This window comes from Seriola lalandi, unplaced genomic scaffold (assembly GCF_002814215.2).
Source record: "Seriola lalandi dorsalis isolate HSWRI2012SDOR001 ecotype SW California unplaced genomic scaffold, Sedor1 jcf7180002054230, whole genome shotgun sequence".
In the NCBI taxonomy this organism is placed as follows: domain Eukaryota; kingdom Metazoa; phylum Chordata; class Actinopteri; order Carangiformes; family Carangidae; genus Seriola; species Seriola lalandi.
Window position 1 is genome coordinate 70,872 of NW_019524783.1, and position 16,623 is coordinate 87,494.

The 16,623-nt window shown below is 40.7% G+C and overlaps 1 protein-coding gene across 1 annotated transcript in view; it reads right to left on the bottom strand.

Annotated features, from left to right (window-relative positions):
* capn5b (calpain 5b) overlaps positions 1-15,168 on the bottom strand; it is a 38,043-nt gene extending 22,875 nt beyond the window's left edge. The window contains exons 1-2 of the mRNA XM_087173454.1: positions 14,995-15,168; positions 3,539-3,670 (exon numbers count right to left, since the gene is read on the bottom strand). Coding sequence (XP_087029580.1) covers positions 3,539-3,670; positions 14,995-15,159 — 297 coding nt within the window. The 5' untranslated portion in view covers positions 15,160-15,168. The remainder of the gene's footprint in view (positions 1-3,538; positions 3,671-14,994) is intronic.
* Positions 15,169-16,623: the final 1,455 nt, after the last annotated feature.

Genomic DNA, 16,623 nt, shown 5'->3' on the forward strand with positions numbered 1-16,623 from the left:
GGGGATAAAACAGCAACTGTGACTGCGAATGAGAGGACGCGTGTCAGATGAAGTGTGAGGGAAGAGAAAATAACTGAGATGTCAGGAGGTATTAAGACTCGTCTCTTGTCAGTACAAAGCATGTAACTAACTTGCCACCTGAACCGTTGAATCTTCGGAGGCTGAACCTCCCGTTTCTCTGACAAAAAGTCTCACACTGCACATTCTCAGGAGTCTCAATTAAATCGATCTTGCCTACAGCCTCGAATGCATGAATATAAATCATCACTGGGTGTCCTCATTGGTATGTGTCCTTTCACTCTTTGTGTCACTTTTTAATGAAGAGTTAAACAAATGGACCAGGTTTGGAGGAAATTAGCACACGGATCATCTTATTATCAAATGATGATAAACAAATAAACCATTCTAATATTTAAACCTATACTGTGTTGAGTGATAACAACAAAACGAGAAGATACAACAGCTAAAAGGCAAAACGAAAAGCACTTTAAATTTGGCAGTTTTTTTTGCAGGTAATTAACATGTACAAAACACAAAATAATTATGTTTTGAAGTTGCAGCACTCAGTTTCACTGGGGATCAGTATCTGCTCCTGTGAGACTTGGACCATCACTTGTTTTGCTTTCATAGGAAGTAAAGCTCGTGGCCAACAGGAGACTGGGAACAGATGAACATCTCTGCACAAAGGCTGTTTGGACTCTTCTGCTTTACAAAGGCAAAACAGCAACAGCTACATAAACCCTGAAGCTGAGACAAAAGGGTTTTAATTGTATAAAAGCTGTTAGTTATAAAACTTTAATATTAGGAAAAAATTAGCTAAGACTAGTCACTGCAGTTTCAAAGAGAAACGAGGAAAGGCAACAAACATGTGTGTGTGTGTGTGTGTGTGTGTGTGTGTGTGTGTGTTTACAATGACTACGGAGTAAACAGAGAGGGAGATGCCACGTTAGCAGTCCCGTATGTACACACACTTTCTGAGCAGTCTGCCACAATCCTGCGTCTCCCTATAACAGGCCGAGACATCTTGTTTCAAATCCCATTAAACCTCAGTAATCAGTTTGTTTCCTCCGTCAACATGGATGCCAAAGAACATTTCAGAAAAATCCTGACAGCCAAATCTCCAGAGCTCTGTGCAGTTCAAATTATATTGTTTTTTATTAATATGACATTACTAATTTCATAATAGAGCTGTGGTGCCAATCTCCATGCGAGAAGTTGACACATTTATTCTAATTAATGTGTAAAAGGCTTCAAACAGCATTTACAATGAAAGACAATAAGTTAACAGAAACGGGAATGAATTAAATTCTTCGGGGTAGATTAAGGATCTCTAATGCACCTAACTCATTATTCATTTAATATCATTAATGAGGAAGGAAACACATTTTAACACGTTTGTTAGATCTCAAGGATAAAAACAGTGTGTTTTGGTGAGTGACACTAAATGCAAACAGAACCTGTGTTGCTTATAAAATAAACCCCCCAGGGAACGTTTTAATTTGAAATGCAAGGGGGTTTATTCAGTTTGGGATCTAAAAGTTTGTTATGGTTCTAAACTACCATTTATTTTTCGATCAATAACTAAATTGTCTCAACAGCCGACATGGTGTAACATTTACACCTGAACAAGGCAACAGCAAGAATTCATAATGTGACTCGGTGAGATGGTGCCCTCTCAAAAGGTCAAAGACTCTGTTGTGTTCCCTGTCTTTGTCGGCAGTGCGGACGTTTCACTCTCCTCGCGGTCACACATTTTCCATGTTCCCAACAATGTGTGTGTGTGTTTTTCTTCCCATGTCAGCTACATAACTCTATTGCTGCAGCCTGATAGGCTGATCGTGCAGATGACGCTTGACCCAAATGCATAACAGACACATTTATTACTGTAACTGCTCATCAGTTTATCATCGTTAATGTGAGGATTTTTCAATGTTTTAATTATCGTTCTCATGATGGTGAAATTAAAAAAAAAAGAAAAAAAGATACTGATAAAAACACATTTATTACTGACAGAAGTCAGGACATCCATCCAGTCTTATGGCGTCATGCCGGTCCGGAGAGACTCCACTTTAGACTCAACCAATCAGGCTTCCACTAACTGATGGAGTCTGTTGAGACCAGGGAGGCGTTGTGGTGCTGTAATGAGTCCTCTGGTGTTTACTGCTTGTCATAATGGTTCCTAATGGACACTCAAACACTAAATATGGAATAATTACGATTCGGTACATTTGGAGTTCCTTTTTGAAAATGCATTTCTGTGCAGGAAACACTTTCTTTTCCGTTATCTCTCAATTAGAAAAGGTCGTATATGTAAAAAGCATTGACTTCCCCCCCCCAACAGCTGTCTTTCAGATAGTTCAGAAAGTTGGTCATAAGGTGGTGTTGAGCTGTTGAACGCGTTTCTGGCACATTTGGAAACAAATTGTTGGTCTTTTTCAGCAGCCGAGCAGCTGACTGAGCATCAGCAGCAGAGTGAGAGGAAGCTGAAGTGTGTACATGGGTGAGTCAGTGATTTCATACGTAAACTGAAGTGTGATTTCCTTCTACCGCACCGCAAGAGCAAAAAGCAAAGCAGAACATTATAGTGCAAGTTTCTACTTTTTCTATCCTAAACATTAGAGAAGGTTTAATCAGATTTACAGAAAAGTGGCAGAAAATAATGTCAGCATGGCAACTACCAACTGGCCATTAGCTGCAGTCTTTGAGTTCTTTTAAAGGGAAAGTTAAATGAGAAGATAGACACCACTGTCATGTCTGAGTGTTAAATACAGAGCCTGGGTCAGGACATGGTTAGCCTAGCTTAGCATAAAGACTGGAAGCAGGGGAAAACAGCTAGCTTGCCTCTGTCCAAAGTTCCTGTCCGGCTCAAACATGTTGTTTCTTTTGTTTAGAAGGAAACTAAAAATTTAAAAACACAATTTGTAGTTTTTGCTGGACCTACATGCTGTAACTGTTTCTTTAAGAACTGCAGATCATCATCCACTTTGTACGTCTGTGCCGAGTGTCTGGCTATGGTTTTGCTAAGGGTTTCTGTACAGGCGCAAGTCAAGAGATAGTTAACCATGTAACTCCCCCTAAAATCAAAATTTTTCAATTTTATATTTCTGTTTGAGAAACCCCTTAATTAGTAAGGAAGAGAATCCAGGTTAACTGTTTATAACTCGTTTCCAGTCTTTACACTATGCTAAGCTAAGCTAACAAAGTCCAGATTCAAGCTCCTCACTTCATGCACAGGTATAAGATTGAATTTGATCTTTCAATGTCACCTTTTGAATGAGTGAATGATGTCTCAAGATGTTGAACTAAGAGTAGGTGTCTGTCTGTGCTCGGTGTTTTAGGATCAGGTGAGTGCATCAGGTCCACACACATCCACACACTTACATGAGATCTACATCAAAACATTTTGGTCTTGAAAAACAACAAGACAATGAAATAACAACGAAATAAGGAGGATGAGGAGGAGGAAGAGGAGGAGGAGGAGGAGGAGGAGGATGGACGACACACATGCACACATGCACAATTGCACACACACACTTACTTTTTGCCACAGAGACTCTCTGGAGGCCAGGCTGGAACACGCCGCTACGAACCAGCAGTTACCCAGCTGTCCCTGATGGAGGTCATGTGCGCTGATGCCATCAACAAATAGGTGAGGGTCCTCACACAGCTCCTACACTCCAAAAGACAGACAAGAACAGCAAATGACGGGACGAATCACACTGAGAATTTTGAAAGTGTTGATTTTGTACCAAGGTAAGATTTTTTTTTTTTTTTTTGTCAATTTCACAGTTCACTGGGTGAAAAAGGAGCATGACATAGGGTTAACGAATTATGCGTACACTCAGATCCAAGACCCGGCGGAACATAAATGGAGTTATCGAGGCAAATTCATGAATCAGAAAGAGACCATCTGTCCTTGTGCGCCCACGTATCATATTCACGATCTTTAACCCGAGTGTGGGAGAGCTGCGTGCATCTGTGAAATCAGACTTCCCGTGGCTGCTGTGCTCAGGTCCATTTTCCGCCACAGTGTGTGCGGTGCAGATCTCCATTACTGCAAACAACATGGTGCTCAACAAGCTGCTCTTTTTCTCTCTTGCACGTTCACCTGACTCACACATAAACACACACCATCAGACTTCCTGTGGTTTCCATGATAATGTGTGGGATGATTACTACTCTGCCACTTACAGGAGGGACACCCTGTCCTCTACTCTTTTGTCTGAACAAAATGGCTACACCCGAAGATGTACATGTTCCAGCCCCCAGCCCCCCCCCCCGGATGTGCCAAAATGTAAGAATTATTGGCACTTTTTCCCAAAATAAAACAAATATCTCAAAAATATAGAACAACAATATGGAACTTTAGATGTTTAGATTCTTATCCATCATCAAAGTCACAGCCACATCTTAAAAAACAGTCCTCAGCAACAAGACAAGCTACAGGAGGAGGAGAAACTACAGATCCAGAGGCTAATGGAGCGCTCAGTGTCTATGTCCAGCAGTTTTTGGTTTAAATGTTAAAAGCAGAGCTGACGTCGACGAACAGAACGCAGAGGTTGCTGTTAGGTGACTCCGAGTGTTACACTTTGTGGTGACGAGCTCGAGTCGCTGCGTCTCCATCAGATCTGTTGACTCAGTAGACACAAAAACCCCCACAGAATAAGGAGGAGGAGGATTTCCTTCTCACTGACTCTGCTCTTCCTAAAAACAGGAAGCCTGCTGAACTTAATAAGTTGCATTCATTGATTTGCGTTTGGTCACTTGGGAGCAGAAAACCTCCACAAGAATCTAAAACACCCATAGCTCTGACATTATCTATTCCCTTATACAGTTGTTATGGCGAACGTGTGAGCAAACAGCTGAATATTTACACGTTGAGCAGACAAGAAGCACAATAAAGCAAATCATATGTAAGACCAACATTCACTGACTAATAATGGATGAATAAAAACTATTCAATGCATTCATTTTGAAAGTTTCATCGGCGAATATCAGAAAATATTTTGTAACAACACCACAGACACAGACGCAGTTCACCAGCTTGGGTTGCGATGCTGTTAGCTGCTGTCCCATCTGTGATTGGAGCACTCTGTACGTTTCTCTGTAGGTTAGTTTCTCTGCGTCATGATTCAAATCACAGAGTAACATATGGAGCTGTGAAGACAAATCGCTGTGGGTTTTGTCAGTCTGCTCATTCGCCGTCATAATATCTGCCTTGAAGCTGGACTTATAAATCAGCCAGGCGCATATATCGGCCGATATTAGCTTCTAAATCAATCACACCTTGTCAAATAAACAGTACAAATGCAAACAGTAAAACAGTCTGGGACAACTGCACACAAAAATACAAATGATAAAACCGATAAAGTAGATTAGAAATAGATTTAGAAAACAACAAATAAAATAGATAAGAGGGAATGAAAAGATTTTAAAACACAAATGAATAAAATTAAATCATTAAACATTCTTACGAATCTAATGTTATTGCAGATATAGGTGAACATGCCAGGTGATAAGAAAACAATCAGAGAGCAATAACAAGTGGCTTTCAAATGTAAAATGTCCTGCTGACTCAGTTTGTATAGACTTAAATTCTTGAATATCGATATCAGAATTGAAAGACATCTTAAAAATGGTACGTAAGCAGCGCTGTGTGTTCTTGGATCAGTGTTGGTAAGATACACAGAGCGATGACGTGCTCCAGTCACTCCAGCTCCACCAAACTTGACAGCTTGTCTCTTTGTAACATCAGTTCTCAGATGTCAGTCGACCGCTGGGAGACATCCACCCAGAGATCTGAAGCTTCAACACTGTTTCAACAAAAAGTCCCAAAACTTCAGACATGGAGAAAACATTCACTACAGCTGCAGTTTCATTATGGTTTATACTTCCTGCACAAAATGTGAAAATAATTAAAATGTGGGTTTTGACTCAAAGTTGATTATAAAATGATGACTAGCAAGGAGAGGAGTGCATTTTCTGCATGACTGCTTGCAATGTCAAGTACCCGAGTGTGGGAAAACAAAAACAGCCATTCCTAAAGTCTTTGGTAATGAAAGTGGATGGCACAAATTGGATCACAAGTGGGGCTGATTTCCTGTCTCCTCACTGCAATTTGATTGGCTATTTGCCAAACACTTGGCATCTGCTCGCAGTTGGCAAAAGTTAGTGTTTCTGTTACAGAAGAGAGCAACTGTGGTCACCATGAATGAGGTGGGTTATCCTCTACAGCACACAATTGGAAAGTTTGTATTTTGAAGGAAGAACCTGAGATTAAACGTCTCAGTGTGCACCAGCTGCAGGACTTTCTTACAAATCAAAGCCGGTAAAATAATTGCAGATTTAATCTGGGGTGGTCTTCCAGGGATAAAAAAGGCTAACTACGTTTTTGTCAAATTGGCACCTGTATCAAACTGTGAGGAAAATGCAAATAATGCATTATCTCACTGTCTAAAAGTAGTTGTTTCATCATCATTTTTTCCAACGTAAATTGTCACTGCTCACATACTATAGAATCTGAGGTTAATGCCACATCAGGACCTATTGATTTTACAATAATTGCCTAATAAAAATCAAATAAAAACTGCATCATATCCATCATTCCAATATCTGATTTTTAATACAAGGTTAACACCAGCCCAATATAAAGTATGGAACAGTTTCATCTTCACTGCAGCCTGCAGAGCTCTGCTGGTAGTGGTCTGGGTGTGAACAGTCTGTCTGTTCTCTGCTCTCTGCTTTATGGGACCGGCGGGTCGATGGGCACCTCGGCCATTACTCAACAGACAGCGGAAAGCCCAGCACCACTTAACAGCTCTTTATCTTTACACACTTGCAGCTCTCAACTAGGGTTAGAAAAGTAAAAGAGGGAGACAGAGGAAGAGAGATGGTGCAATCGTCTGCAGAGGGACTGAGCAGAGACGCAGAATGGAAACTGGTCTTTATTTAAAAAATTGGAAAGTCAGGGTCAATTTGATGAGCCTTCCTTTCTAATAGTAGTCTAGTTTCTAGTATACGGATCAAATCCAGATATTATTTAATGCCAGCCACATACGTCCACCAAAGCCGAACTCCAGAAAATCAGGAAAAGAAAATGCAAATTAATGTGCAATTCCATCCACTACCAGCGTGAGAATTCTGGGAGTGGTGCACATGTGATAAACAGTTGGTGGCGCTATTTCTCCAGTTGGGAGTGCAGAAGAAGAAGGTGACACAGTTAAAAAAAAAAAAAAAAAGCTCCAATCAAAGCTCAAACAGATAAGACTGTATAAACATGATGAAATTGTATTTGTTTCATGTATTAATTTGAGGAAGGTTACAGTCTCCTCGTCGCTCCGCACAGGTCTGTTTTCATTTCCTGCAATTTTCAGTCTCTTCAGCTGAAGCTTCAGTGGCTGTTTAAAGTTATATGTTTCTGTACGTCATGATTTATTCACTGGGAGTCTGTTTCCATTGCACTTTGTCTCATTTTGTTTTTATCACTACACCAAGTTTTCCTCCTCAGCCAAGCGTAAAAGCCCAACAATATTCCAACTTTAAAAACCCCCCCAGCATTTTCACTCAGGGTTTTTCTGCACAAATTGAAAATGCACACCCAGACTAGATGCAGACACCAGTCAAAAAGGTTATGCACTTTAGTAGATTAGTTACAACAATAATGGTTTAGCAAGCTGGCTAACAACAATCAAGGATTAAAACTAACGGTGGATCGTTGTGAAAAAGCTCAAGGGACGTCTCAGGAAACAAAAAAAAATATATATATTTTTTTTAAATAACATTTTGCTGTTTCAGTTAAAGTTAATTTCCTGTTAGTATGAAACAATAAAGTTTGCTGATTTTGAAAACGGTACACTATGAGGAAATAAAACATACTGTATGCAGTTAGTCTGAACAGTCACAGTTATGGTCCTGAAGATCATTAAGTGTCTCACGGTTCTTCGGTTGTTTCCACCACATGAAACAGGATGTGCAGGGAGTGAATCCTGCCGCTTTAATGTAGTGCTGCAAGGACTCCATCAACAAAATAAATAAATCAAAAATGTTGACAGTGATTTATCAAGTAAAACGTGTCAAACATTTCAGCTTCTCAAAGGTAAGGATTTACTGCTTTTCACTATTTTATAACTGTCTTTTTGGTTAGTTTTTGAATTTGAAGACGCCACTGTAGCGTCTGGACTGTAGCAACTTGAGAGAATTTTTTTTTTACTTTTAAAAGGTTAAATGATTATTCTAATCATCTTTAAACTGACTGATAATAAAATTAGTAAATAGTTGCAGCACAATATCTATAATCAATACCTTATTAATAAGTCTACTTGGGTTAAGTTCTACTGAATTTATTTACAATAAAAATAAACTAAATATTTCTGCATGTGGACGACCTGGGAACAGACTGACGACATTTCTACCCTCCAATAGATCGTATGGAAGAAAGTAAATATTTTATGACATGCTAATGTAAAGGTGCTGAATACCGGCAGAGCAGCACAGTAACCGGTGGTTAGAAACCGACTGACGCTACCAACCAGCTGCAGCCTCTCTCTGAGAATTCTGTATGCCTGCTTTAATCATAAGCATCAGTATTAGTGCTAAACCTACAAAAGCATATGAGCGTATCACAGCATATACACACAATGGCATATGTTCAAGTGTGGGAGCCAAAAGCATGGACACACCCACACACAGGATACAACCAAGGTCAGTAATTTGCTGACTCTGCAAAGCTGATTGCTGCAAAAGCAAACTTTTAATCAGAAGCAGTGGCCACTGCAGTGCTCCCTGGAGGCCTGCAGTCTCTAGCAGCGGACCCTCTCCCATTACACAGACCCGCACCGAGGTGCTTCCTGCCTCCAGTGTCTGTCCCTACGTGTAAGTCAGCGCGATTTTGTGAAACGGTGTCTGACCGATGCGGGAGTTAAGATCTCTAATCACTTTTTTCTTTTTCTTTTTTCTTTCCGCAACATCATTGATTGTTGGGAGTCTGAGCAGCAGCGAGGGCTCCCTGTGGTGGCCTGCCATCCAGGGATTGGCTCAGGTGGAAGAGTAATAGAGTATCGATCCCTGCCGGGCCCTGCAGACACTGAAGTAATGTGAATATTGTGGCTGAGCACAGCCTAATCATTTACCCTGCTACTGAGAACATTTCTGCCAGCTTCATAGCCGTCCTCAGCTCCATCTGTCAGCCACACGCACAAACACACAACCAGCCATGAGAACAAACACACAGAACATAAAAAAGTGGAATACATCAGTACATATCCAAAGATCCCTGTAGGGTGAAAGCCAGAATGTGAAGTTTTCTTGTATACATACATTCAGTGTGCTTCCTGCCAAAGCACACTGCGTGATGAATCCATTTACTCAAAAAAAAACATTTGCCAAGATAATTTTTAAAATATTTTTCAACTTGCAAGTTTTCTAACTCGCAGTCCTCTTCTTATCTGTTTGCATTTCTTAGCACGACCAAGTGTGGATCAGTGCAATAGTGAGAAATGCAGCAGGAAAGCTTGCGTAAGATACAATATGAATGAGCACCAGCTCATTGAAACATTATCCATAGCACCACTAGTGCTCAAAAACTAGTACCTGATACATGATCCACTTCATCAGATCACTATCAACAGCAAAATCTGATCAGGTGGCTCAGATCGGGGCATCCCAAGCAACTCTGCCCACAACGCATCAAAATGTATTTAAAAAGGGAAAGCTAGTTTGGTATAAATGCTTTTGAAAACTCAAATTTCCATCGCCTCACTGTAAAAACAAAACAGTCAACTACCAGTCAAAAGTCTTACAATGCCTACATTTGTCCAGTTATTATTGAAATTGCATAGTTTCATGTCTCAGTGTTACTGAAATTAAAGCATAGAACAAATACACAAAGGGAGATTTTAAGAAAAAGGAATCGCAGTATCTTCTTGTTGAACTAAATGTACATTTTTGACTCATTCAGGAGGCGTGGTGGCCTTCCTTCTCCAATATAAATCAAATAGTATATATCATAAACACCACAAACCCGAGGAAGAGATGGAGGCAGAGGAAGAGAAGAAGAGCAGCAGGAAAGAGACAGACAGGCTGAGAGACGAGGAGAGACAGACAGGGAGGAGGGACGTTTTATTAGAGGCTGCTCTTTATGCTCGCACGCTCTGCCTCTGGGACTTCATTGCAGCCATAAATATCGCCTGGATGCATCTGAGCAAGGATAACAGCGAGCACAACAGGCTCTGAGGGGGTTTAAGCCTGTGAACCTTCACCCCGACACTGATCGCACAGCCTCTCAGATCCATGCATTCACACTGTGAGCAGCTTGACACTTGGACTGTTCGACTGACTGTGAAATATCTTAAAATACAATAATCTAACCTTTCAACCCAAAATATTTCAATTTATACTCAGAATCTACCTCAGTGCTGCATGAATCAGTTGTTCCAGAGTTTTACTTTGTCCAGTTCGAGGGTCTAAGGACAGAGAGTCTTGTACAGATTGTAAAGCAACATTAAATAAATTTGTGAAATTGGGCGACATACAGAAAGTTGAACAGACATCTTGTTGAGACTGAGGTTTGCTGCTTCAAACCAGAAATGGAGCTTTTCTGGCAGTTAATGTTATGACCAGAAGCTCTGAGAGTTGTGGTTAAGAAGAAGCTCTTTCCTCCATCACCGACCGCCTCGCTGTGGTTTTTATTGACAAATTACAGTGGGGGAACTGTCAGGGTCCTTGAGCCCCTAAGGCAGGCCAACGATAAATCATTCTCCTTTTATATTTATTTGTATTCTCGAAAGCAATATCCATAAAATCTGAATGTTCCAAAGTCAAAATTTCCCAACACCAATGCAATTTGTCTCTATGGAAAACATGGAGCACAGAAAGGAAACAGACCCCCTTCCCCTCCCCCCCTGTACTGGCCTATCAGGATCCTATCTTGGCTTGTTACTAGGTCAAAAACATGTCAGGGAAGTTTGTGATTGGTTGTTCCTCTATGGCTTTGTAGAGGTCCTCGCTAATACAGCTAAACAAAGCCACAGAGGGACATCGTCACTGCTCTATTGATACATAGAATTAAAATGTGATTGATTAGTTTTAATGTGTAACAGCTACAAGTCTTGAGGAAAGCTCACAAGAACTGCAGCTGCTACAACCAAAGTAAGGGAGGATTACTGTTGCTAGCTTGTTGGTAAGATGACTGAACTTGGATAAAAATTTGAACTGGTAATCAAGCATCAAGCAGCTGCTTAATAAGTTGGTATAGCAGTTATAAAAGGGCCCCACTCCAATGGTTGGTCAATTAATAAATGATCAGCTGTTCCACATATGTTTCACATAAATCAGTATATCACTGTATGTAAACCTCAGAGGAAAATGGCCACCTGGTTTCAGAGCAACGCAAAAGGACTAAAAGTTTCAACCCTACAGGTCATTTCTCATCTATTCCAGATTAAATGAGATAAAAAGATGGTGAAGACAAGTGTCGTCTTCCCCCGTCAGAAAACACCTGTGCCTTGTTTTTACTGGTGGAGACTGCGGATTCAGAAGCTCCCAGATAAAATGTGACGCCTCTCTGGGAGCTGGAATCCATTGAGATGATTTACCATTTTGTTTTTTTAAATGTCCACTTGCTGCTACATATCAAACTGCTGCTGACAGGCTTTTAAAAACAACATCTTCCAGAGTTTCCCTTTGAAGCTGTAAAAGGACACTAAAAATTATATCTGCATTCGGATATGTATGGAAATCTGCACCACTGCGCTCCGACAGTCAAACACATAAAGCTGAAAATCACACCATGTTTGTAGGTACACCATACCATTCACAATGTATTACATAGCTCTAAATATTAAGAGTCCCATTAATCACTACATCACAGTCCTTCACCGGGTTACCAGGACCACGAGCTGCGCCCATCATCGTCACTTCTGACAGTTTTGACAAGCACGACCTGAAGTATCACGTTTAATTGCAGCCCAGAGGCCCAGTCGTCGAATCTGCAACAGGCAGGCTACGATTTGCAACTTCAGATCACTTCCACTTTCACAAACGCCGTGTTCGCAACAAGCACATGAGCATATGACAGTCCTTCAGGACTCACTCATTTATCTGCAGTTTCTGTGGGACAGTTACTTGGGAAACTTTTACCACTATTTACTGTCTGCATGGAAGCAGTGGCAGGAGACTGGAGTTTGTGTCACAATACAAGAGAAACAAGTATTACAAATACTGTAGCAAGAACTTTGGTACTGGATGTTAAAAAACGTTGTCACTGAAAATAATCCAGGGTTTTGCAGAATTGCCCAATATCAGCAAAATATCAACAGATGTAGACCTGTGTTATTTGTAGAAACCGAACAGGATCATTATGGGAATTTTCAATTTATGAAAGTAACTACACGTAACACCTAACACCTTTACATATTGTACTGTGTGTGGAGTTGGGAGCACCCAAATGTTTAACCTTGACTGTGCAGAAATGCACTGTAGAATGGGTGTGTATGTGTGTGTGATAATTTAAACAAGGTTTTGTCTGAAACTTCATTAAATTTTGACTGTTCTGCACATTTCATTTTCTCAAACCCACTCCGTGCTTAAGTAGTTTAGAATTTAACTTCATTATCATCCAAGACAAGTTGAACCGAGGGAAACCAGATTTGGGTGTAGATAATAAGAGACGTTTCACCTCTCATCCAAGAGTCTTCCTCAGTCCAGTTGCCCTCAATTCAACTTGTCTTGGATGACCATGACCTGGCTGACTGAGGATCCTCACAGACTTCATTATCATGCTCCCCTGAATGAAACACTGCATTGATGATGAGCTTTCAGAGACCATTAGGAAGAAGAGAGAAAAACAGGGAAGGTTTTTAGTGAATTTGTATTGGTAGGCTGAAACAGAAGTGCTGGTGAAATTTAATGAGTTTTACTCTCAGAGTTTTGCCTTCCTGTTGTCTCTTGGTTGGTTCCATTCAGCTTTTGTATTCAGCAAAATTCATCACTGTGTCTTTGTGAGATACTTGAGATGCTTGGTAATGTAGTGACCACCCACAGGTTTAGCTGGTCATTCACAACAACACCCATGAACTCTTTGTCTATTTCCTCTGTACTGTGTAGTTTGCTCCTCCTCCACATCTTGTTGTCAGGATGTACAACTTTTAATTCAGTGAGTTTTACTAAGGAACTGAAAAAGCAACCGAGTTAACTGGCTAACTAAGTTTTTGCCATTGCTACATAGCCACCGTTAGCATTATCAGCTGTTTACTTACCAGTCTAGAAGAAACTTTGCATGTTCAGCATCAAACTTCATTCCTTTACTCACTAATAGCTGCCTCCAGTGGTTCATTTTTTGTTGCGTTTGTAAATTCACTAAAAATAGAAACTTTTGGAATTACAGTCCAAGTCTGCAGCAGCGGATAAATATCAAAATAAAAGAAATGCTGAGTTCAAACGTGCCTGTTTGGCGTTAATAAACCTCCCAACATAAACCGCTGTCAGTGAAGACACAAATGAAAAGGCCGCTCCTCCTCCTGCTTTTCTCCTCTTGACTTCTTCCAGTTTTCAGTCTGCATGACTGACATCCGCACAGGGCAGAACATATAATCTGTGTGACCCAGTTTCCATGGCAATGCACGTTGGCTGTCGCTGCAGCGGCACACAGGCAGAAGGAGGTTACTCCATCCAGAACCACAGCCTGCTGTGTGAGGGGGATAACAGCGGCAGGGGAGTCAGCTCTCTAAATCCTGAGGCCCTGCTTCTGACATCATGTGCCACTGAAACATACATACAGTACCGGCCTGTACGAGGAGACCGAAGAGCAGAGTGTAGCAGCGATTAATGAGTACTGACATAATGTTATTTGGTAAATTATAAATGATTAGTCATAATGTAGATCATCAAACTCTTATCCTGCAGGGACCTCTGGCACTGAGAGCTCCCTGGTTGAACGTTTTAAAGGAGCAATAACTGCTCACCATTTATGCCCGGTTGTACAAAACGATATATATCTACAGGGGGTTTGACAAGAAGACTAACTGACACCACTTCCTGACTGACCAGGTACTGAGGTTTCGTTTATGCAGTCAACGGTCAAGTTAGTAACATTTGTCATTCAAGTCAAGTCTTGGTTTTCCAGCTACATGCACATGAGTGTCAGTGTGTGTATTAATACATCCTGTACGTTTATATATTCTTATTTATTATTTTCTGTTGTGAAACACTTTGTAATGTCTGTTTTTGATAGATACTCAATTATTATTAACTTATTTATTATCACAAACTGCAGCTGAGGTTGATGACACTTTTGCAGGTGTTTGGTCATAAACAAAGTACTGGACAACTTGAAACTTTTCAACTTGATGATGGTAAAAGATAAAAAGTGCTTGGGTCACCAAAGTGATTTTTCTGAATCAAATGTCATTGCAATCTAATCAACAGCTGCAAAGACATTTCACTAAAAGCCAAGAATGTAAACAAGAGGAAAAGTTGGGGGGATCACCAAATTCACTACAGTTCATCATCTGGGGACCATGAATGTCTGCACAACATTTTATGACAATCTAACATATAGTTGTTGATAGATGTAGATGGATATACATTTAACAGGCCGACGGACAGACGGATCTGTGGCGCTAGTGTGGCTAAAAATGACATCAAATCACAATGACAACACATATTCTATTAATGGTTTGGCTTTGGCTTGATTATCAATGAGTAATTAAAAAATAAATCAATAATTGAAATAAACAAATATGAAATACTGTATGTGCTCTCATTGTCATTTTGTCTCAGACACTTGGAAAGCTATCAGAAGCGCTGATACCGATAAACTTTTTGGTTTCCTGCCCACAAACAGGAGACATTGCGGTGGCGTTAAATCGCCTCCAGACTGAACTATTTTGAAACTTTTGGGGCCGATAATGATCACTAAGCTCCATCAGCAGCCACAAACCAAAGAATATCTATTTGTTCTCATCAGCGGAAACTCTTTCACTGCACAAACAAACTTACCCGAGGTCTCTTCCAGACCACACGTCCGATCCTGTTGCCCTGGTAAAACAGCGAGTCGTCCGTGGCGGGGAAGCGGGGGTCCTCAAAGAGCAGGCCACTCTGCAAGCACTGCCTCTTCAGGGTGGAGTACTGCTGCCCCTCGAAGGCCTTCACTGAAGTGAACATACTGCAGCCCTGAAGGACACAACCAGGAAAACAAGAGGGGGGGGGGCAGAAGTCAGACCAAAGCTGTACAATGAATATCCTCCAAATGCACAGATACACATCATATCATCACACTTTTACTCATCACAAAAACTACTTTCTCTCCAGAAAGTAGCATTTTTTTTTTTTTAAACCAATTTCCCTTCCTACACCTCTTCTCTTCCACTCACTCACTCACACACACACACACACACACACACACACACACACACACACAGCTGACTGACAGCAGAACCCTGCAGACTTTAATACCTTAACAGTGAAAGCCCTCAGTGGAAATAGGAGGTCGATGTGCACTTGTTGCCTTGAGCACCGCCTGGATTCACTGGGTCAAAATGATCAATCTGTCAATTCACGGATATCCTCCGGGGCCTAATTATCACTGCCATGCATTGAAGGAGCCATGTGCATGTCGGTCAGCTCAGTACCAGCAGTGCATGCAGAGGGAGTGGTGAGTCAGGACGGAGCCAAACTAAGATGGGGCTACTGAAGGGATAATTGATGCTGAAACCATGGATAGTCGACAAACCTTTCTACCCTTTTTATTCCAAATCTAATTATATCACCTTGTTGTTATGACCTGATGATCAATATGTGATTGCACTGTGATAATCATTGCAATACAATTGTTGTCCATATTGTCACTATTTGTTTATTTCGTCATTACGTTCATTTTAAAGCTGCATTCATATTTTTCGGCCACTTGGGGGCAAATCCTCAACAACCTAAAAAACGAATACTTTATTCAAAATATTTCCCTATAAATATAAGCATGATGGCCAACAGTTGGCTATTTACACATCCAGCAACCACAGAGCATCATCAGTGCTCATCTGGAGCCAATAGTGCCCATGTGATGCCCATGTTCACTCTACTTTTAGCTCCGTTTTGGTCTCTACCAACATCTTTAGCTTCACTATGTTCAACAGTTTATCACTAGCTTTGTTGGGTGATAATTCTCTGAGCCGAACCTCTTCACACACACTTCATTTGATGCATTGTTAATATGAAAATAGAGCCTGATATTCATCGCTTTCACGAATTCATGACATGAAAACCAACAGGTTTCAGTTACAGCTGAAAATACTTTTATTCCAAGAAATTTGCTTATTAAAATGAAATGATTAATTCGGACTCTGTGGCTGTCGGACTGAAGAAGACATCACTTTGAAGTCAGGCAACTTTTTAACGGGAGTTCGTCTTAAGTTAGAACATTTCATAGACTGGATGATGAATTGATAAGTATGTAATCACCATAATCAACAAGTCCTTCCATTTCACGAGCTGAACGCTGAGAGAGCCTCCATGTGTGGACAGGCAATATGTTTTTCGGATGAGATTATTCATGCATGAACTTTTCATGGTCATCAATTCACCTTCGTCCTTTTCTGTCGGTGTCATTCCATTTCATGATCAATGCTTCTG